At 41.0% G+C, this 17,921-nt stretch overlaps 1 protein-coding gene across 9 annotated transcripts in view; it reads left to right on the top strand.

Annotated features, from left to right (window-relative positions):
* The window catches only part of AGAP1 (ArfGAP with GTPase domain, ankyrin repeat and PH domain 1), a 382,555-nt gene that overhangs the window by 125,654 nt on the left and 238,980 nt on the right, over positions 1–17,921 (top strand). For 6 of the 9 annotated variants that reach the window (XM_040603876.1, XM_040603878.1, XM_040603874.1 and 3 more), the window contains exons 3-4: positions 5,487–5,574; positions 6,292–6,303. In XM_040603876.1, coding sequence (XP_040459810.1) covers positions 5,487–5,574; positions 6,292–6,303 — 100 coding nt within the window. The remainder of the gene's footprint in view (positions 1–5,486; positions 5,575–6,291; positions 6,304–17,921) is intronic. The other 3 variants (XM_040603875.1, XM_040603872.1, XM_040603879.1) reach the window with 1 other exon arrangement.

Here is a 17,921-nt window from a genome sequence, read left to right as displayed (position 1 = left end):
TCCCATAACTTTGTGCATTTCGTATGTATCTATAAATAAATAGAAATGACTCAGATTGTTTGTATATAAAATACGGGAGACCGGGAATATGACTGCTGTAAAAACATGCTGGCATGTTTGTCATACTGTGGGGGATCATCCTTAAACAAGTATTAATCACGATTAAGAGAGAAACTGTATTAGAAGTCAGATTTTTCCAGTGTGAAGTTTATTGCTTTTAGTTTTCAGAGGTTAATAATGTGTGGATACCCAGAGCAGTGATGCCAAGCACTGCACTGAAAACAGAAGGCCTGTTCTGCAAGGCTTTAATTTCTTGTACTGATGTCTTCTCTGGTAGAAGAGAGATGGCTGCCTTCTCTTCAAATGCAGGCACTGAGGGGAGATCTTAAGGAATCCTCTCTCTTACTAGATGAGGAGGAGGTGGCTGAGGTCTCTTGGGTGCTTTTTGAAGTAGTTGTCTAGGGAAGAAATAAAGCTGTGCCACAAATATGGGGTTTATAGTCAGGTTTAAGGAAACTTGCTTTGGGTTTGTGTGATTATTTTTTTTTTGTGTGAAGGTAACATCAGTACTCTGACACAAAACTGCGTTAATGCTTTTTTTTTATATTCATTTTTTTTGCCACTTAAGCTTCTAAAGAGCTTTTGTCACTTCAGTGGGTAGTTTGAAACTGATTTAAAATATAAATCCAGGAACTTCTCTATTAAGAAACAACTATTTGGCAAGAAGGCTCTGGTTTTGCTATATGAGGCAGTGAAGTGGTTTCTTAATTGAACTGCACATCTTGATGCTCCTGATCAGTCCTTTCTGCGTCAGTTGAGCATACATTTAATAATGCTCTTCTGGCCCATCACCTTTGTCTGTGAGTGCCTGTAAGGAGGAACGTGCCAGAGGACCTGAAAGGGCTGTAAAATTATGTGTGCTGATATGGTCTTTGGGATGCTTGGGGGGAATAAAAGTTGTATTCTCGAATCACTAGGTGTTTTTCAAATATTTAGGGTCTCTAAATACAGTAACAGGTCCCAGCCATGGGAAGAGGGCTGTGGTTCCTTTCACTGGAGCCCAGGCTGATGCTTTTCTGTTGTTCCTGGCAGGTTTACCTTCAGACTGGTTACATTTTTGGCACGGGTATAATACAAAATAGCATTAATTTGCATACATGCAGGACTAGTCGCTTGTAAGTGAAGGTTTCGGTATCTGCTGGGAAGGTGTTTGCATGACTGATTGTCTCCTGACCTAATGGAGGTGGTTTTTTTGTGGGTGTGTTGGTGCTATGCTGGTTTGCTACAATCTAGGTCAGAAACAACTTTGGTATGTTGTTTCCAAAGGTCTGGAGCTGCTGCTTCTAAAATGAAAACATGAAACACTCTTCTATGTCAGTATTTTCCTAGCAAGCATATGTGAAGCGTGCTTGCTTTCCAATTCTTCAGAAATTGTACTGTTCAGAAGGGGCCTTACCCTGGCTATTTACCTGCAGAGGTATCTTTAATCTGTTGATTTACAGATGGGATTTATTTTTTCTTGCCATTTTTTGCCCAGATTGTTGTAATATAGAGCTGGTGGGGAAGGAGGAGAGGGAGATGCTTGCCTTGGGGATGTGGTGTTCAGCTTCTGCTCGGGGGTGAAGTTGCTGGTGTAGTGGTTACAGCCTGCTGGTGAGCTGCATGCTGAATAAAACAAATAGACAACTAGCAAGCAGTTAATCTCTTTAAAAATGGTAAACTGTTCATATCTGGAAAACTGTGCCTTGATCATCTGTATTGGCCATTAAAAAAAAAAAAAAGTTTTCACACACTTAAGTCTTAACTGTTTGAGTCATTTTGAATCGTCAACCGTGAGAAATACTTTGTTCAAGGTGAAGGGAAAAAGGTGGGAAGTAAGCTCTTGCCAGAAAGCTGTGTATGGAAAGGGAGAGGGTGTCAATTTAGTGATGAGGTGTACAAAAGCCAGGCTGTTATTCACAGGATTTCCTCAGGTATTACGGTTTTGTTGTCCAAGAAATATGGAGGGTTGTTTGAACATTTTTGTTATTTAGGGAAATTTATGAGTAGATGAGCTTACTGTAGTTTATTGGCATATAATGGAGGGAAAAGTCATTTTCTTGAGGTAGTTTGATGTTTTGGGATTAAAGAACATACACTAGAGATGGTGTTTTCTTCCCATAATTCACCTCTCATTTGGTGTCTGGTTGAACATTGGAGATAACTGAAATGAAGTTGTGGTTAAGTCAAGCAATCAGAATAGAAATACAGGATTTGGATGACTTTGCAGTACTGTTGTAGTTTTTATTTGTATGTACAGGTAGAAGTCCTAACCTGTTTCTCAACCCTCTTGGGATTACCTTACCTGCATGTTGAATGGGAGAATTTGGGATCGGTGTTAATAATAATAAAAATATTAGCTAATCAGTATTGTCTGTTTTCTTGTGCTATACAGGATTTTACGCCTTTACTTATTGTCCACTGTTCACATTCTCTTTTGAATACAGCAGCTCATTTCTGTACTCATTTTTCTTTAGCTCTTGTCACTTAATTTTCACTAACTCACCATATACTTTCTCACTGCTCTTGAGAGATGAAAGAGTAATCTTGAAAATAGGGGTGCTAGAGACAGCTGTTTCATTTCTCCTGATAGCTTGTGCTCAAAGTAAAAGATGTCGAGCCAGAACGTGCAGGACACGGAACCCAGTGCAGTCCCACCACACGTGTGCCCACGCTACTTGCTCGCAGCTGTTGTCTCTTCCATATTGACAAAACATGGAAGTCGTAGTTTGCGACCTCATTTTGTTATTTCTTTTTTCTGAGTAAATTGCCCAGAGGAATTACAAAATCTGTGTGCCCAAAATGTTTAGTTGCTGGAACCAAGGGTCCTTCTCTCTAGGCTCTTTGAAAACATTTGCTTTCAGACAATGAGTGTGGGCATCTTGGAGGCGACAGCCTTGGTTGGGTTGCAGGTCTGACCTTGCAAAGCAGGGTGTGCAGAGCGTACTGATGATTTAGGAGGTCTGAGGCATCAGATGTATTCTTTGCTTGTTGGTGTTTAGCATCCTAAGTGATAAGGTTTATCAGGTAGATGTCAGGCACCTGTAGAAGTTGCCCTTCTCCTTAGAGAGGTTTTCAGTTGTGTTGTTTTCTTTTCCATGAAGCTGAAAAAGTATATCTTGTTAGGAAACATATTTTTTTTCCTGGGTTCCAAGCAAAGCTCACTAGTCTTAAAGGGGAAAACAGATCTGATAAATGGTTTTGCCTTGGCCAGATCTGAGTGAAGCTCCGCAGTGTGTTCCCAGAGAGCGTTGTCCTGTGAAGCAGGGTCTGAGAACACAAGGTTAGTTGGCTGCACAGGTGGCTGTTTGCCTCAGTGTCATATCTTGCACTTAACGTTTAGATGTAAACATCATGGTGTATATAAGCATAGCCTAGAATTTCTCTTAGTTATAAGATAGATTAGAAGCTGCCAGTATGGCATGCTGGTTTAAAGACTCATCAAAGTCAGCTCAGAACCCAATAAATAGGTATGTGTTGTCCAACCGCTTGGGCTGTGGCTCATTTTTTTTATTTTCTTGGGACTGGTCTTCAATAGCAGCTCTGCCTACAGTGGGTTTCTTGGTTTATATTTCTTTTTGTAATTTTTTTCTTTTTTTTTTTTTTTTTTTAATTACAAGCTGTTTTCTGCCTGATCAAGTTCTTTCCTGCTAAGCCGAATGTCAAGGATGAAGCTTCCTGTAGCATTAGGCCAGCACACATCTGGTGTCTCTTCTTTTCCCTGCCTTTTTTTGCCCCTCACACCCCCAAGTTAGGTTGTAGGTTATTCTTGTTTGCTGTTACTTTTGAAATCTATTTTGGGGTTCTTGGGGTGCTTTTTTTCCCCTCCGGTGTAGCCCACACTGTTCATCACGTTTAAAACTTACGCTGTTAGAGGGGCTGAAGGGTGATGTGAGGCTACCTTCCATTTACTCTCTGCCTACGTTTCTGCTTTATCTTAGCTGTTCTTGCACATCAGCTGTAGAGATAAAGTAGGCGTCCTTTGCAGCAATGTTGTCCTTGTCTTAAAGTTGTTCTGTGTTGTAAAAAATAAATAATTGTTTCCCCCCTGCCTGACTCCAAAACTGTCATTGTGTTAGTTTAAGGTGGCACCACTCTGTTGGTTGAGGCAATTTTTAGTAAGGAGGGTAGTTCTTACCAATCAGGATTAAGAAAAGGGAGTGTGCATTAATGTGCAGCTTGTTCATTCTGTCTCTCTCAATTTGGCAGGCTCTGGCAGAGCAGCAGAGTTCATCCTCTCTCCAGGGCTCTTCTGTTCTGACATGTTTATCTCGACCCTAGCTGAAAAGGTTCAGAGAGGAGCAGGCTTAGGTTTGTTTTAAAGGATGAGATAAGTTCCCAGCTCTTCCCCAAAAAAACGGAGTAAGAAGAATGTCAAGAGTCATGTTTGACAGGGAGACCTGAATGAGTGGATGCCAGCTGAGCAAGGAGGGGGAGGAGTGAGGAAGGCATTTATTTGAAACATAAGAGAGGGTATGTTCTCCAAACCCTCCCGTCCCTTGGACTGTGCAGGGCAGGGCAGGCAGTTGGGCTTGGAGCTTGCTTGCTGCAGCTCTTGGTCTGCTTTGGTTGATGGTTCAGGCAAACCGGCAGGAGTTGTACTGGCCAGCAACACAGGGCTGAAGCTTGAAAGGGTTGGCTGGTTTGGTGGTGCGGGAGTAACGCAGGCAGGGTTCACAACCCCCTCAGCCCTTCTAAAGCAGCAACAGAGAGCAAATCCGCAAGGCTTTGGCAGTGGAGCTCCTCTGGGAAGAAGAGCGTTCTGGTGCTCGGCTACGTTCTGTTACTTCTGCCCGGTTTTTAAAAAGAAATGCTAACTAACCAGCTTAACAAAACTCATGCATGCTTAAGATTGAGTACTTTTCTTTGGTTGTCACGTCTTCCCGACGCAGATGTTTGAGCATGGACAGTTTGGTTATAAACTTCTTGGCCAAGTAAGGGACTTCAACAAGTCAGAGAGGACTTGCCAAGATTTGTCTATAGCCATATAAATCATGTATGCGCTTCAGTAGCGAGGCAACGTGAATCACGTAGCGGATAGTCTGCAGAGGTATTTTCCAGAATGAGATGTGTTTATATTATATTGTGTATATATGTTCAGTGACGTGTTTATAATTTTCAGTAAAGAGGTGACAAGCCTGCTCTGAGCTTCAGGCTTCTTCCCTGCAGTCTGTATATTGCCCGATGTTCCCACGCAGCATTAGCGGCGAGCTGACTGAAGGAGTGCTGCTAACACAAGCTCATTTTTGGTTTATATGTTGTCGCGTGCATGCGCTGCTGTGGCCTTAGCTTTCTGGCAGTTACCTGTCGGCATATTTGGAAGTGTTTCCACTCTGTGGGCTTTCTCCTCAAGTGCAGAGAAATTATTTCTGTGTGAAAATTCTGCTTGTATGTACTGCTCTTTGCAGGGATGAATTGCAGCTGAACTTTGTTCCTTTTTTCCCCAGGGGATAGTGGGTAACCTAGCCAGTGGCAAGTCAGCCCTTGTGCACCGGTACCTGACTGGCACGTATGTCCAAGAGGAATCACCTGAAGGTATGTGGATATGCAAATTTCACTTCCTCCCCCCCAAACTACATCTTTATTAATTTTTTTGATCATGCAGAAATGAATCGGTAAAGAATCTGATTTGCTATTTGGGTGTTCACGGACATTTCTCCTTTAACATTCTCCAGCCTGAGATAAGTACACTGAAGTATAATTGTAGCTTTTTCATAACTACTTAGCATCCTTAAAGACTTGGGCATCCAGTATGTGTCCGCATAGGAAACTTCTAGTCTTGTATTGAGAAGAACTGACTGTTTTCAGTACTGCTGCTGCTTTCAGTCTGGCTGTTGAAAGCCACAATTACTGTATCTAGTAGTGGATTGCTGCAGAATCGGGCCTTTTGGTTTGTGATGTTGGGAGAGTAAAATGACTTCAGAAGCCTAAATTAAAGATGTAACTTGTTTCTTGTTTAATATATTAAATTTTTTGGTCTTGAAGGTTTTGGTATTGTTTTCTTTTTTAAAAGATGTTCTTATGCCATAGAAAATTAATTTATATGTGAAAACTTTGTAGTGTTTAATGTTAAATCCAAGTTTATAGCTTGAAATCAAAAATATCTTAGTGCCTTGTAGAGGTGTATCTTACACTAAATACTTTTTTGATTATTTTTTTTTATCTATTCTCCGTATGAACTTTTAAATACAACTCTGAGACACTGAATTTCTGGTTCCTTCTTTTCCTTACTGGCTGTTCCATTCTTTGCAGATATGGATGCAGGTAACTATACATTGTCTTCATGGCAGCTCTTGTTTTGAAGAGACAGACAGCAGTTTCTGTACTATAGCGTTTTCCCCTTGTTCTGTGTATCATTTCGATTTGTTTTCTTTTGATTTCAAGTCTTTAGTACATCTCACTGTTTTTTGTCTCTTGCTGTAGTTGTCTTTTCAGCAATAGTTTGTAGCTTCATGCATCTGATAACATTTGTTTCAAATTAACTCTTACCAAAGGAAGCTATTAAGCATAGCGCTTGACATTTTAACAGTCTGGAATTGTAGTTGAAATGGGAGGAGAGGGAGAGACGGACAAGGCTTTTTCTTGTGTGACTGCAGTAACAGTGAAGCTTTCCAGGTTATAAGCTTGCCTTAAATGTTTTTGCTGCTTTGTAGTTAGTACTGACGGGGTGATAATTGAGCCTTGCAACAAAACTGTGTGCAGATCACATTTATGCCTGCTGCTTCTGGATGCTGATAGCGAGAAATGGTTATGTGGCACATAGATCCACTGAATACAGCGAGTCTTCGGCAAAAATGAGTATCTCTACAGATCTCTCCTCATTTCATGAACAGAAAATATTTTGGGTTTTTTTTTTCTCTTGCAAGATTCAAATTTATTGATAGTTCACAGGGTTAACCGTCCTCTTCTCCTAAACTGTGAATATTTTAGTGGCATTTCTTGAGAGTGTTTGCCATCTGTCCTCTTTGTCTTCAGGGATTTTTGTTTACAGTGCTTGAGTGACATTCGGATTAGTTTACAAAAGCAGCATCAAATCATTTCTTTGCACATAAATGTAGCTGACAAGCCTCGCTAATGACACCATTCCATTCCATTAACAGCAGAAAAACTGGATTAATTAAGAGCTCTAATTCACCTTGTAAGGGATAGGGTCAAGATTTCTAATCAAGTTTGTATTAAAGGAAATTCAACCCATATAAACTATATTTAGTAAGCATCTGTAGTAGCGATTTGTTAGGGTTTTATTTCTTTCTCATTCAAGCAAAGTCTATATGCTGCTGTTCTACAGAAAACCGAGCGGCAGTGCAGGTGGTTCAGTTGCACTGCGGTGCAGGACTTCAGATTTTTACATTCTGCAGGGGAACACAGCTTTTGATAAATGGAGGCTACGTGCGAGCCTTTATGTTGGAGACCAATGTGGATCTTCCTCTTTTCCTTTCCTGAGGTATTGTAAATGTGCTGGGTTGTTTAGTTGGATAAAGAATAGTATGTATATTAGACATTAAGGTGTCAGATGCTTGACTGTTTAAGAGAAAGCAAAGTTTACTGACTTCAAATGGCTTGCAGCAAAATTTATCAGGCATCATATAATTATTATCTAATTGGTAAAATGATGGATGCATACTCATGTGAAAATGGTGATTATGACCAGGGACTGCTACTCCTGCTATCCTTTGCCTTCTAAATTGCTACAATTACCATGAAACCTGCTGTGAATTAGAGAAGTGCCAGGTCTCCTGTAGGCCATTAAGGTAGCTTCAGCATTCCAGTAAATGAATCTTAAGTATATTAAGATGGTTTCATGTTTCTTTCAGCTCATTTCTTTAAGATGAGCTGTTTCTCTTGTTGCCTGACATCACCTTCCCACCAAGAGGAGGAATCGTATCACATCGAGCTGTAAAGCAGTTTTCTCTCATTGTCTGGCCCAACTTCTGTTTCTGTTCAGAATTAATTCTAGTCTCTCATGTGATCGTAACATGAAAACCTTTGTTTTCTCAAAGAATAAGTTTGTCTTGGGAAGAAAATTGACTTTTAGACTCTTCATTTGCATATTTGACATGCACACAGCTATACTCTTCTGTGCCGTGTTTTTAAATCAGATGTATTTTGATGTAAGATGAGAAATTATGTATTACCCTGTGACAAGTGGGAATTTCAGTAGTTGGGGACTTGCAATTTTTTTCTGTAATGTTGCAAGAATATAGTGATGGGAAATAGGGTATTTCAGTCATCTGCAATCTTCTAAAACCTTCCAAATGCTTGGAAGAAAAAGTACCACTAAAAAGTGTGCTGTTTTTTTACATGTAGATGAAGCAAGTACGATGCGTTCAACCTGATGATCTTTTTTTTCACCTGTCTAAAATTTAATTCTGCCTGTAGGAACAAACATGGAACATGACGTGCTTGGAACTTGAGACCAAGTACTTTGCAGACCAAGGTGAATTGAAGTTTACAGGAATAGTGAGCGTCAGGAGTATTCTGTTACCTCTTCGGTTATTGTTTCCAAAAAGCCACGGAGGTGTGAAACATGACTTAAAGGCTTTCGCATGTTTCTGGTATCTCTGTGGATACCATAATTCATGTCATGATTATTTCAGTGGTTGTGTTTTTCTAGTGAGCCTAATTTAAAAAAAAACCCAAAACAAAAAAAACAGATATAAATTGTTGTCCAAGGTGTCTCAGCTGGAATGGGGAAAAGGGAGGGGTGTTTTTTTCTCCCACCCCACTGCCACAGTAAAGTGAGATGCCAGAACATACAACCAAACAGCAACTTGAACTGCTAAATCTGTCCAGTAGGTCTTTTGTTTAAGAAAATCAAGAAGGGGAGCTGAGGTCATGTTAATGAAACCCCCTTAAATTCAAAGATGCAGAACAGCAGACATGAGACTTGGGAAGAAAGCAGATCTCCTGCTGAGGAAACAGAATTAAGGTGGTGGCACTTGCAGGGACACACAGTACAACCGAGCAGGAGGTGTCACAGCTGGTTATGGTTGTATCTTTGGTAATTTTTGAAAAGGATTTAAGGGCGCTGGTCTCGGGTGTAACATACGCTTATGAGTCTGGCTTCGAGGTAACTTGAAGCACGGGAACCTGATGGAGTTCAACCAAGGCAACTGTAAGGTCCTGCACCTGGGGAGGAGCAACCCCAGGCGCCAGCACAGACGAGGGCTTGATCTGCTGGGGGGCAGCTCTGCGGAGAAGGACCTGGGGGTGCTGGTGCCCAGCACGTGGTGCAGTGCCTGTGAGCCAGCAGTGTGCCCTGTGGCCAAGAAGGCCGATGGCACCCCGGGGGGCATGAGGAGGAGCGAGGCCAGCAGGGGAGGGAGGTGATCTCCCCCTCTGCTCTGCCCTGGTGAGGCTCATCTGGAGCGCTGTGCCCGGTGCTGGGCTCCCCGGTTCGGGAGAGACAGGGAACTGCTGCAGAGGGGCCGGCGGAGGCTACAGAGATGGTGGGGGGAGTGGGGCATCTCCCTGGTGAGGAAAGGCTGAGGGAGCCGGGCCTGTTCAGCCTGGAGGAGAGAAGGCTGAGAGGGATCTTATCAGTGTACACAAATCCCTTAAGGGCAGTGGCAGGAGGATGGGGACAGGCTCTTTTCAGCGGTGCCCAGCGGCAGGACAAGGGGCAACGGGCACAAACTGCAACACAAGAAGTTCCATCTGAACGTGAGGAAGCACTTCTTTACCCTGAGGGTGACAGCACACTGGCACAGGCTGCCCAGAGAGGCCGTGGGGTCTCCTTCTCTGGAGACTTCCAAAATCCACCTTGACCTGACTCTACAACCTGCTGTAGCAGAGGGTTGGACTGGGTGGTCTCCAGAGGTCCCTTCTAATCCTGACTGTTCTGTGGTTCTTTCCTGAAATTGGTAATTTACCTTGTTTACTGCTAGTTTTCTGAGAACTGATGATTACTTAGTGGCTATCTGCTCTACTTGGGCCTTGAAATGAGGGACAGATGTTTTAAGTAGGATAATAACTAAATGTTGGGGTATATTTAAGAAGTTTGGGTTTGTTTTCTTTTTTTCACATGAAGTAAATTTCTTTTTGTGTTCTCAAAAGTATAAAGGCCATCCAGCATCCTGACTTGAGGGAGCAAGTAGCTGTTGCAGCCAGTGGAGATTTCATCTGTCTGTGTGTGGAGGAACTCGCAATATAAATGAAAACATGGGATGTGACTCTTGGCAGTACCATCTGTTCCCCGCTTTCTAGGCTGACAGTGCTTGGGCTTCCCATTCCGTGCACAGTACAAAAGAAAGGCATTGGAAGCTCTTAGAGAGTCATTTTAGCCACTAATAAGTATCTTTTTCTACCTGTCTGTAGGTTTTTTTTAGTCTATGGAGTGGGTTTTATTCCTTATATGATGTAAAGCTATTCTGTTTCTTCTTTTTTATTTCCTTTTGGTAATTGTAGCCCATTTTAGTTCTTCCCATTGGTAGGATGCGTTGAAAGCCATTGCATTGGGTGTTTTATTCCGGTTGGCGTATTGTGGCTGTGGCCATGCTGCAGCACACATCAGGTGCGTTGGTTTGGCTAGCATGCTGCTTCTGTATTTTTTGTATTATTTTTTTTGTGGCACTGCTTCTGTATTTTTTTATAGTTGTGTTTTTTTTTTTTTTTTTTTTTTTTTTTTTTTTGTGGCACTGCTTCTGCTGCATCCCAAGTGAGCTACACGCTCAGCAGAGTGCCGCTGCACCAGGACCCTGTCTGTCCCTGAGGGGCAAGATACATCAAATTTCAGGTACCACTTAATTTCAGTTAGTCTTACGTGTTAAGGGCTACAGTAAATATGTTCCCCCGGTAAGAGATACAGAATAAAGTCTTTAATATGTTTTCCAGAAAGCTGCAATCACTTACTTTCTTTCCAAACTTGACCTAAAAATAATTTTATAATACAGCAGCCCTCACCAAGTAACTTTCTTCAGTACTTACAATGAACAATGTATCACTTGAATAACAGGAATGTTTGTTATTAAAACTTAATGTTTATTACTAAAATACTAAACAAAGTGTCACTTTCAGCCTTACCTTTAAAGAAGAATGACCGTAATGAAAATACCATCCAAGTAAGCTGCTAGCCTGTTACCAAATGTGTGGAAATTGCATACTGGGGGATGGATGTCCACATTTTTTCAGTTTATTGTATCTTGTAACGATTTCCATATCATGCTACTTCATCAGAGGGTAATTATGCAAGGAGGATTGAGGAAGAGTACTTAAAAGTTTCAGCTGCTTTTGTTTGGCATCCTCTTAAGAGATTTTTGTCTGGCCATAGACTCTTACATACATATACAAAAAGTTTAAGCATAAGCTGTTAACCTAGATAGCCTTCCAGTCGGCTTCATTCATGGAAAAGGTCTAATGCTTCACTTGCTGGGCTGAGACGAATGCAAGAATGGAGCTTGTTCTTGGGGGGGCGGGAAATAATCCTGGTTTTTCTTTTTCTGTTTGCATTACGTTAACTTAAATGTTCAGAGAAGCAAGGCAGGAAAAGAATACCATGTTTTGGCATTCTTTATAACTGGTTGTGCTAGGAGATTTAGCAGTGAGGTGGGGATCCCAGTTTGGTGTTTCAGGTTGAATAGAATGTGGGAGATGCAGCAGAACTGGACAGCTTTTTCCTTCTGTAGCAAAGTGATTCTTGTCCCCTTCCTCCCATGATTCGTGTGCGGTGTAATTCATCCTTCTGTGAACAATGAGGTTCCTAAGGTTGCACATCTCTTCACAGAAGCCATTAGCTATTTTTATCTAGTTTTAGGCTTTTTTTTTTTTTAAATATGTAGGCATCTGGGGGCTGTATTTACCATACAACCAAATTCTATCGTTCATGAACAAAAAGAGGATGCGCCCCAGACTAATTTTGTGTGTTTTGTTTTTATTGAGCAGGCTGGCTGACATGTGAATGAAGAGCAGAGCAATTTGTCCTCTGAATACGTACTTAAATGCTTTTATTAGGAACTTTCATGCTTTTTCACTCATGAATTCTTGGAATTCTATAAAGTCATCATCATATGCGTACAAAATGACATGTAGTTTATATGGGGACATTTTGCAACAATCCCAAGTGCATATGAGTTCAGAAAAGCAACATTAACCTTAGAGTCCCGTTTTGTGCTGCTCATGCCACAAAACATAGGGAAGCTGAAATTTTTTGTGTTAAGTTCAAATTCTTGGTGCAACATTCAGAAGCTTACATAGCACTTTGTGGGGCAGCTGAAGCTATCAGACTACTTTTTTTGTCTGTAAAAACACAGACAAGCGCTGTGTTGTGTGCAGGAGACAATGCCGACTTCAGCCATGTGCTTCAAAATTCTCTCTCCGTTTTTTTGTCTTCTGTTTCGTTATAATAGGATCAGCTGATTATTTTTATTTGGCATTTCATGCTGACATCCAGATATGAAATAACACTTGTCTTTTTTGATCATTTTGAAGTATTGCTGCAGTTGGCTCTCGGGGGCTTTTGGAGCCTGTCAGGCTTAGCATGAAAGCGTGTGTTTGTGTGTTCTGCAGTCTCCCCTCTCCAGCCCTTCCCTCTCCTCATCCTCCTGAGACTGCCTGCGTGGCTTAGCGAGCACTTTGAAGACCTCTCTGTTCTAGCCGGCTTTGGCTGCTGTTGAAAGTGTTGCACATATAAGGAACTATGTTAATTAAAGGAAGAACTTAAGTATTTACTCTTTTCCTGGAGAGAATGTGCTGAAGAAGCAATTTCCTAGAAGGGGCTTCCCTTTTTAGGTTGCGTGCCTTGAGGGTCGCCTGACCTTTAAGGTGACGTCTTTAACATGTTGCACCTTGAATACTCAAAGGTTTTGATGAGTAATGTCTGTAGGATTTGTGCCCTTCTGTGAACAGGCTCCTCTGAAGGCTGCATCCCAGGTGAAAACTGTAATTCGAATTTATAGCTCCTGTTAGAACTGTAGTCTCTTAATAGTTATATGAGTGACTTGGGACTGCGGTGTGCTCTTTGCTTTCTGCTGCTGTTGAGCCAGAAGCCAGTTTGGAGTGGCTGCTGCTGCAAGAGGGGCCTGCCTTCCATTTATTTTTCAAATGTTACTTCTGGGTGTATTTCTAAATCATAGCCCAATGTTTAGCTCTTGGTCTGAAAGCAGAATTCTAACGTGTTCTTTGAATTTGTTTCTTTTTCAGCTCGTATTTCACTTCTTGGTGGGCTCTTTTTTTTTTTTTTTTTTCCTTCTGTTGAATCTTTCATTGTTTTGGGAAGTTGTATTGGAAAGTTAGGGCATAGTAGTTAGCTGACTTTATTCACAATGTGTTTAATTCTCCATAGATTTGATTTATTTTGCTGCTGTAGCAGGCTGTCACTAGGTTTTCTGCCTGTATTAGCAATGACAAGGGGACTAAGTGGCATCATTCCCCTTTTTTCCTCCCTCTTGCTCCCCCTTGGTTCTGAGTGATACCAATATAAAAGGCATTCAATGAAATACAGAATACAGATCAAAAATAGATATTTTTTTTTTACCTGTAAGATACAGTATGTTTTTACGTAATGACCCTTCTGTTCTTGTAGTTGAATTGGAATATTTTAGGAAGTAATTTTAAAAAAACCCAACTAAACCACACCAGAAACTGAGATGATGATAGTTTCTTTGTCTGGGTTTTCTTAGTAGATCTCAGTATGAATTTGTGTGTGTGTGCAGGCAGATTATAGTATAATCACAGCTAGCTAAGTCCAGTTTTAACTTTAGGGTTACTGTTTGTAATGTAAAACTGTAATGAAAGGACAGATATTATAGAAGCTGCCTAGAAACTTAAGTATAAAAAGTGAAGGGATATTTGAAAAAAAAAAAATAGGGGGGAGAAACCTGAAATCTATGCTTGAATGCTTATAGGAGTTAAATTTTTGGCATATCTTGGTTATGCCATTTAGGATTTCTTAGTATGTGTATGTTAAGATCTTAGAGATTACATTGGAAGCTTGTAAAGTTGAACTCATACAGAAATTTTGAGCAGATGTCGGCAGGAGGTGATTTATATATTAGATTGAAAGGTAGAATGGTGTCTGGAAGATGAAATGTGTGATAAGCCAACTTGTAAGGAACTGCAGCAAAAATGAGCTGTGATCCTTTTAAGTCATGTGGCTAACTTTGTTTGGAAAGTGGTGTTTTGGGGTGTAAACTTTTAGAACTTGAGAAGACTGGAAACAGGTAGGAGTATACTAAAGTAGCATCATATCCTGCCAGAAGAAGTAGGCTGCTCCTGTTTGGGTTTTCTTTGTCTCCAGCTGGCTTGATAAAAATAAAGCTTTTAAAATTAGACTTGTAGTGTATACACAGTTAGTGGGTGTGTGATGTGTATGCAGCTGTCTGCACCTGCTGTCCATAAAATAAAGTAAAAAACAACACAAAAAAGCTATGGGCTATGCCTGATTTCCTATCCTTTTAGTAGTAATGGAACCATTAGTTATAAGCCCTTGTCACCCAATACTGCGGGGACAGACGAGTTCTAGGGATCCTTGGCAGGATGGTGACAGCACTGTATGAGACTGCCTTATAAAATGGTTATAGTTATGGTGGCCAAAATACGGGAGCCAGGAGTAGCCGGGTACTGGACACACCCCTATAAATGTACAAATACTTTTTTCTCTTCCATTTTAATACTTAATAAGGCATAGTTTTTAAAATACTTGAGCACGTTCATCGGAAGAGTTTTACTGTCAGAATAAGCTCAAACATCAGACGTTTATAATTGTGCCCCGATGAAATTTAAATAAAGCTGTGTGCTACGCGAAGAGATTATGGTGCTGGGGAGAATGCTAAATACAAGGAACAAAAGGAGCCGTGCAGGGATCTTAAAGTAATTTCAAATTGTAATTGCAGGGTTCAGTGGATGGAGCAAGTCCTGCAGGTGATGCAGTAGTATGGGTGGCTGCCGAGGCTCCTGGCACTCGGGGGTTGGGGTGACATCTGGGTGACTGTTGGAGGAAGGAGGTTCCTTGCAGGTTCCTACTGGTTATTTCTCATCCCCTTTAAACTGTCAGAAGTACTTTTTTTTTCACATGAACGAACTACCAAAAGGGCATCCTCACAACATATAACGTATTCAGCTTTTATTTGCTCAGTGCCAAAGTTGTTGTATATTTATGTGCAGTAGATGTCAGATGAAAATGTATGTTCACCATGTTGAACAGATGGGTGTCCACTGCCTTGTTTGTGGAGTAATTTTGGAGATGTGAGTGCTAACAGGCGGGACACAGGTGCTTTATCACTTTGCAAAAAACATTTCAGAACTTTGCAAATTCACAGTAGAACCTCGGAAAAGTATTAAAATCTCAAACCGATTTATTGTATTTAAAAATTGTATATAAGTTGGTGGTGTGCCTTTCTTAAGAGGAAAGACAGCCATAGCTTCTTTCCAGGCCAAGTATGAAGTGACAGGTGTAATCCTAGTGTATGTGCTAAAAATCAGTGTGCTGATTTAAATATGAATGCAGTTGTCTGTATGGTACTATGGTACTGTTTCTGCTGGGTTGCACGCTTCAGTGTTACCTGACCACGTTTTTTTAAGCTCTCTTTGAGAGAGAGGGGCTACCTGTATGGCTTCTGCAGAAAAGGGAAATCAAGTGGTAGTCCCTGAACCAGACAAGTTTAATAGAGTAGACTCTCTAGTTTTTCAGACAACTGCTCAGATAAATGATAGGCAGGGTATCCTGAGGTACGGGGATGCTTCCAGCCAGGAGAGTGAAATCATATAGCATTTTAAATGGTCTGAGGGCAAACTGTTTTATTTTAAAATGCTCATTGGCAGTGTGGGCTTTCCCAAGTCCCATTCTGTTAGTTAGCTTTGCTGTTGGACTGTAGATCGCAAGGTTTATACCTAGAATTGTGGTGACTCGAGCAGAGCTTTGTATGTCTACTGCCACCTGATACTTTTGCCTGTTTACCTGGGATCATAGTAAAATAGGAACTGAAAATATGGTAAAGGTCTTTCCCTGGCCCTAAAATGGGATTGGCGTATTTCTCGGTAAGACCCCTCACCTCATCTCTCTTCCTAATCTGTTCTGTTAAATAACCACAACTCATACACTGATTTTTCTTAGTTTTTTTTTGTCTAGGTAGTGTTTGGGGTTTTTTGTTGTTTGTTTGTTGGGGTTTTCGGGGGTTTTTTTGTTTTTTTGCAGGTGCTTATGAGCTCTTTTCATTTGGTCTTGATCTCCCATGTAATGTAATGATACAGGGATTTCTGGCTGGGGCTTTGTAAGCTGCTGGCGACATGAGGGCTAGGAGGAGCTATCTGCTTGTCTGTGCTCCACAGGAATGCTTGTCTGAAGTGCCATGGTTTGCCATCCTGCCCCATCTTTCTGCAGCTGGTTGGGCTGCTCAGGTGGAGAGTCTCCATTTGTCCCGATGGTGCTGCTTTTGTTTGTTCCACTCATTAAGGTCATGTTGAACTGCAATTCAATTTTCTGATACAATTGCAGTCCCTCCTGCTTCATTATCTAGAAATTAAATAGCCCGTTCCTTCCATCTTTGAGGTTATTAATAGAATATGTGCATGAGACTTTAAATTCCTGCAGAAACTTGCATTGGTATCATACTTTGAGTAATTTGATGAGTACCGAGCATGGCTTACCTCTATAGCTGCACTCACATCACAGGAATTTTATTAGTACTGGGCTTCTCTAGTTGGCTTACAGGCAGTATGCCACTGACTGTCAGAAGCTTTATAAACATAACATGCATATAGAAATGATATGTACAATATATACACACGCATGTATATAAAATATATTTAACATGCACTACTCTTCTTCAAGTCCTGCCTCCATATATTGAAGGAAACTTACTTGCTCAGAGGCTGTCTCTTTTTTTTTTACTCATTTTGGTAGTTAACTGATCGTTTCTCCTTCTGTCTGAAATATAATATTGGATGGGAATCTCAGCCTGTTTGCTGTATTTCTGGCTTCTCTTTTTGCCAAGCTTCTCTAATGGAGAGAGAATCTGCTCTGGAAGTATTCCCTCCTTGCACCCAAATGCCTAATAACTGCATTTGTGTGTGATAACACAGTGTTGGCTCAAATAAATGCTCTTTCCAGACGGGTCTGTGAAGCACCACATTTTCTTTGTTTGGTTTACATGCTGGCAACTTGTTTAAAGATAATGGAAGCAACTGCAGCACGTTTCATTCTAGCTGGCTGGTGTTGAGCCAGGGGTGGGTTGCAGCAGGGTGTCACCCTGTTTCTTATTTGTCTAATTTGCAGTCCTAGTCAGGCAGTTCAGGACTGCAGTACTCTTATCTCCTAAATTTTCTACTGCTTGGAAATGAGACCATAGACCTCTGCAAAAATGTCATCCAACATAATTGCCTCTATTTGTCCTCAAGATGAAGCCTCCGACTGTCCATTTTCTATCTGATCATATAAAATGGCATTAAATATGGTCTCTGGTTCTGTGCAACTTGAGTAGCTAAGACTTTATTTTGAAGTGTAAGCTTTATTTTCGTGAACACTTAAAAACTTAATTTAGTTGATCTTGATTCAAATCACCACCAGGTTTTGTGGACCCGTCAGATCTGGCCTTCTGTGGAAGCACTGCAAATTTCTTAACGAATGTATCTCAGAATTAAGTTGTCAAATGTCATTGCAGCCACCACTAAAATTACAGAAGTAAAACTTCCTTTCATGGAATTACAAGTTCATATATTAACGCTTCCTTGCTAGTTTTTATGCAATGATAAGATTATCTGTACGATGCAATAATATTACTTTCATGCATGGTGCCTGTGGGTGTACCTGGCTTTAATTGGGTATGGCTTGGTACGTCAAGGAGAACTCTTACCACAACCCGTGATTTTATCCACGTATTTCCCAAAATACATCATAAACCAGTGGAGAGAAGCAGACGGTGGGTTTTGAAAAGCTTGGTCTAGGTCGC

Source organism: Falco naumanni, chromosome 8, assembly GCF_017639655.2.
Source record: "Falco naumanni isolate bFalNau1 chromosome 8, bFalNau1.pat, whole genome shotgun sequence".
In the NCBI taxonomy this organism is placed as follows: Eukaryota; Metazoa; Chordata; class Aves; order Falconiformes; family Falconidae; genus Falco; species Falco naumanni.
Note: the sequence above shows the minus strand (reverse complement) of the source record. Positions and strands in the feature narration are given on the sequence as shown.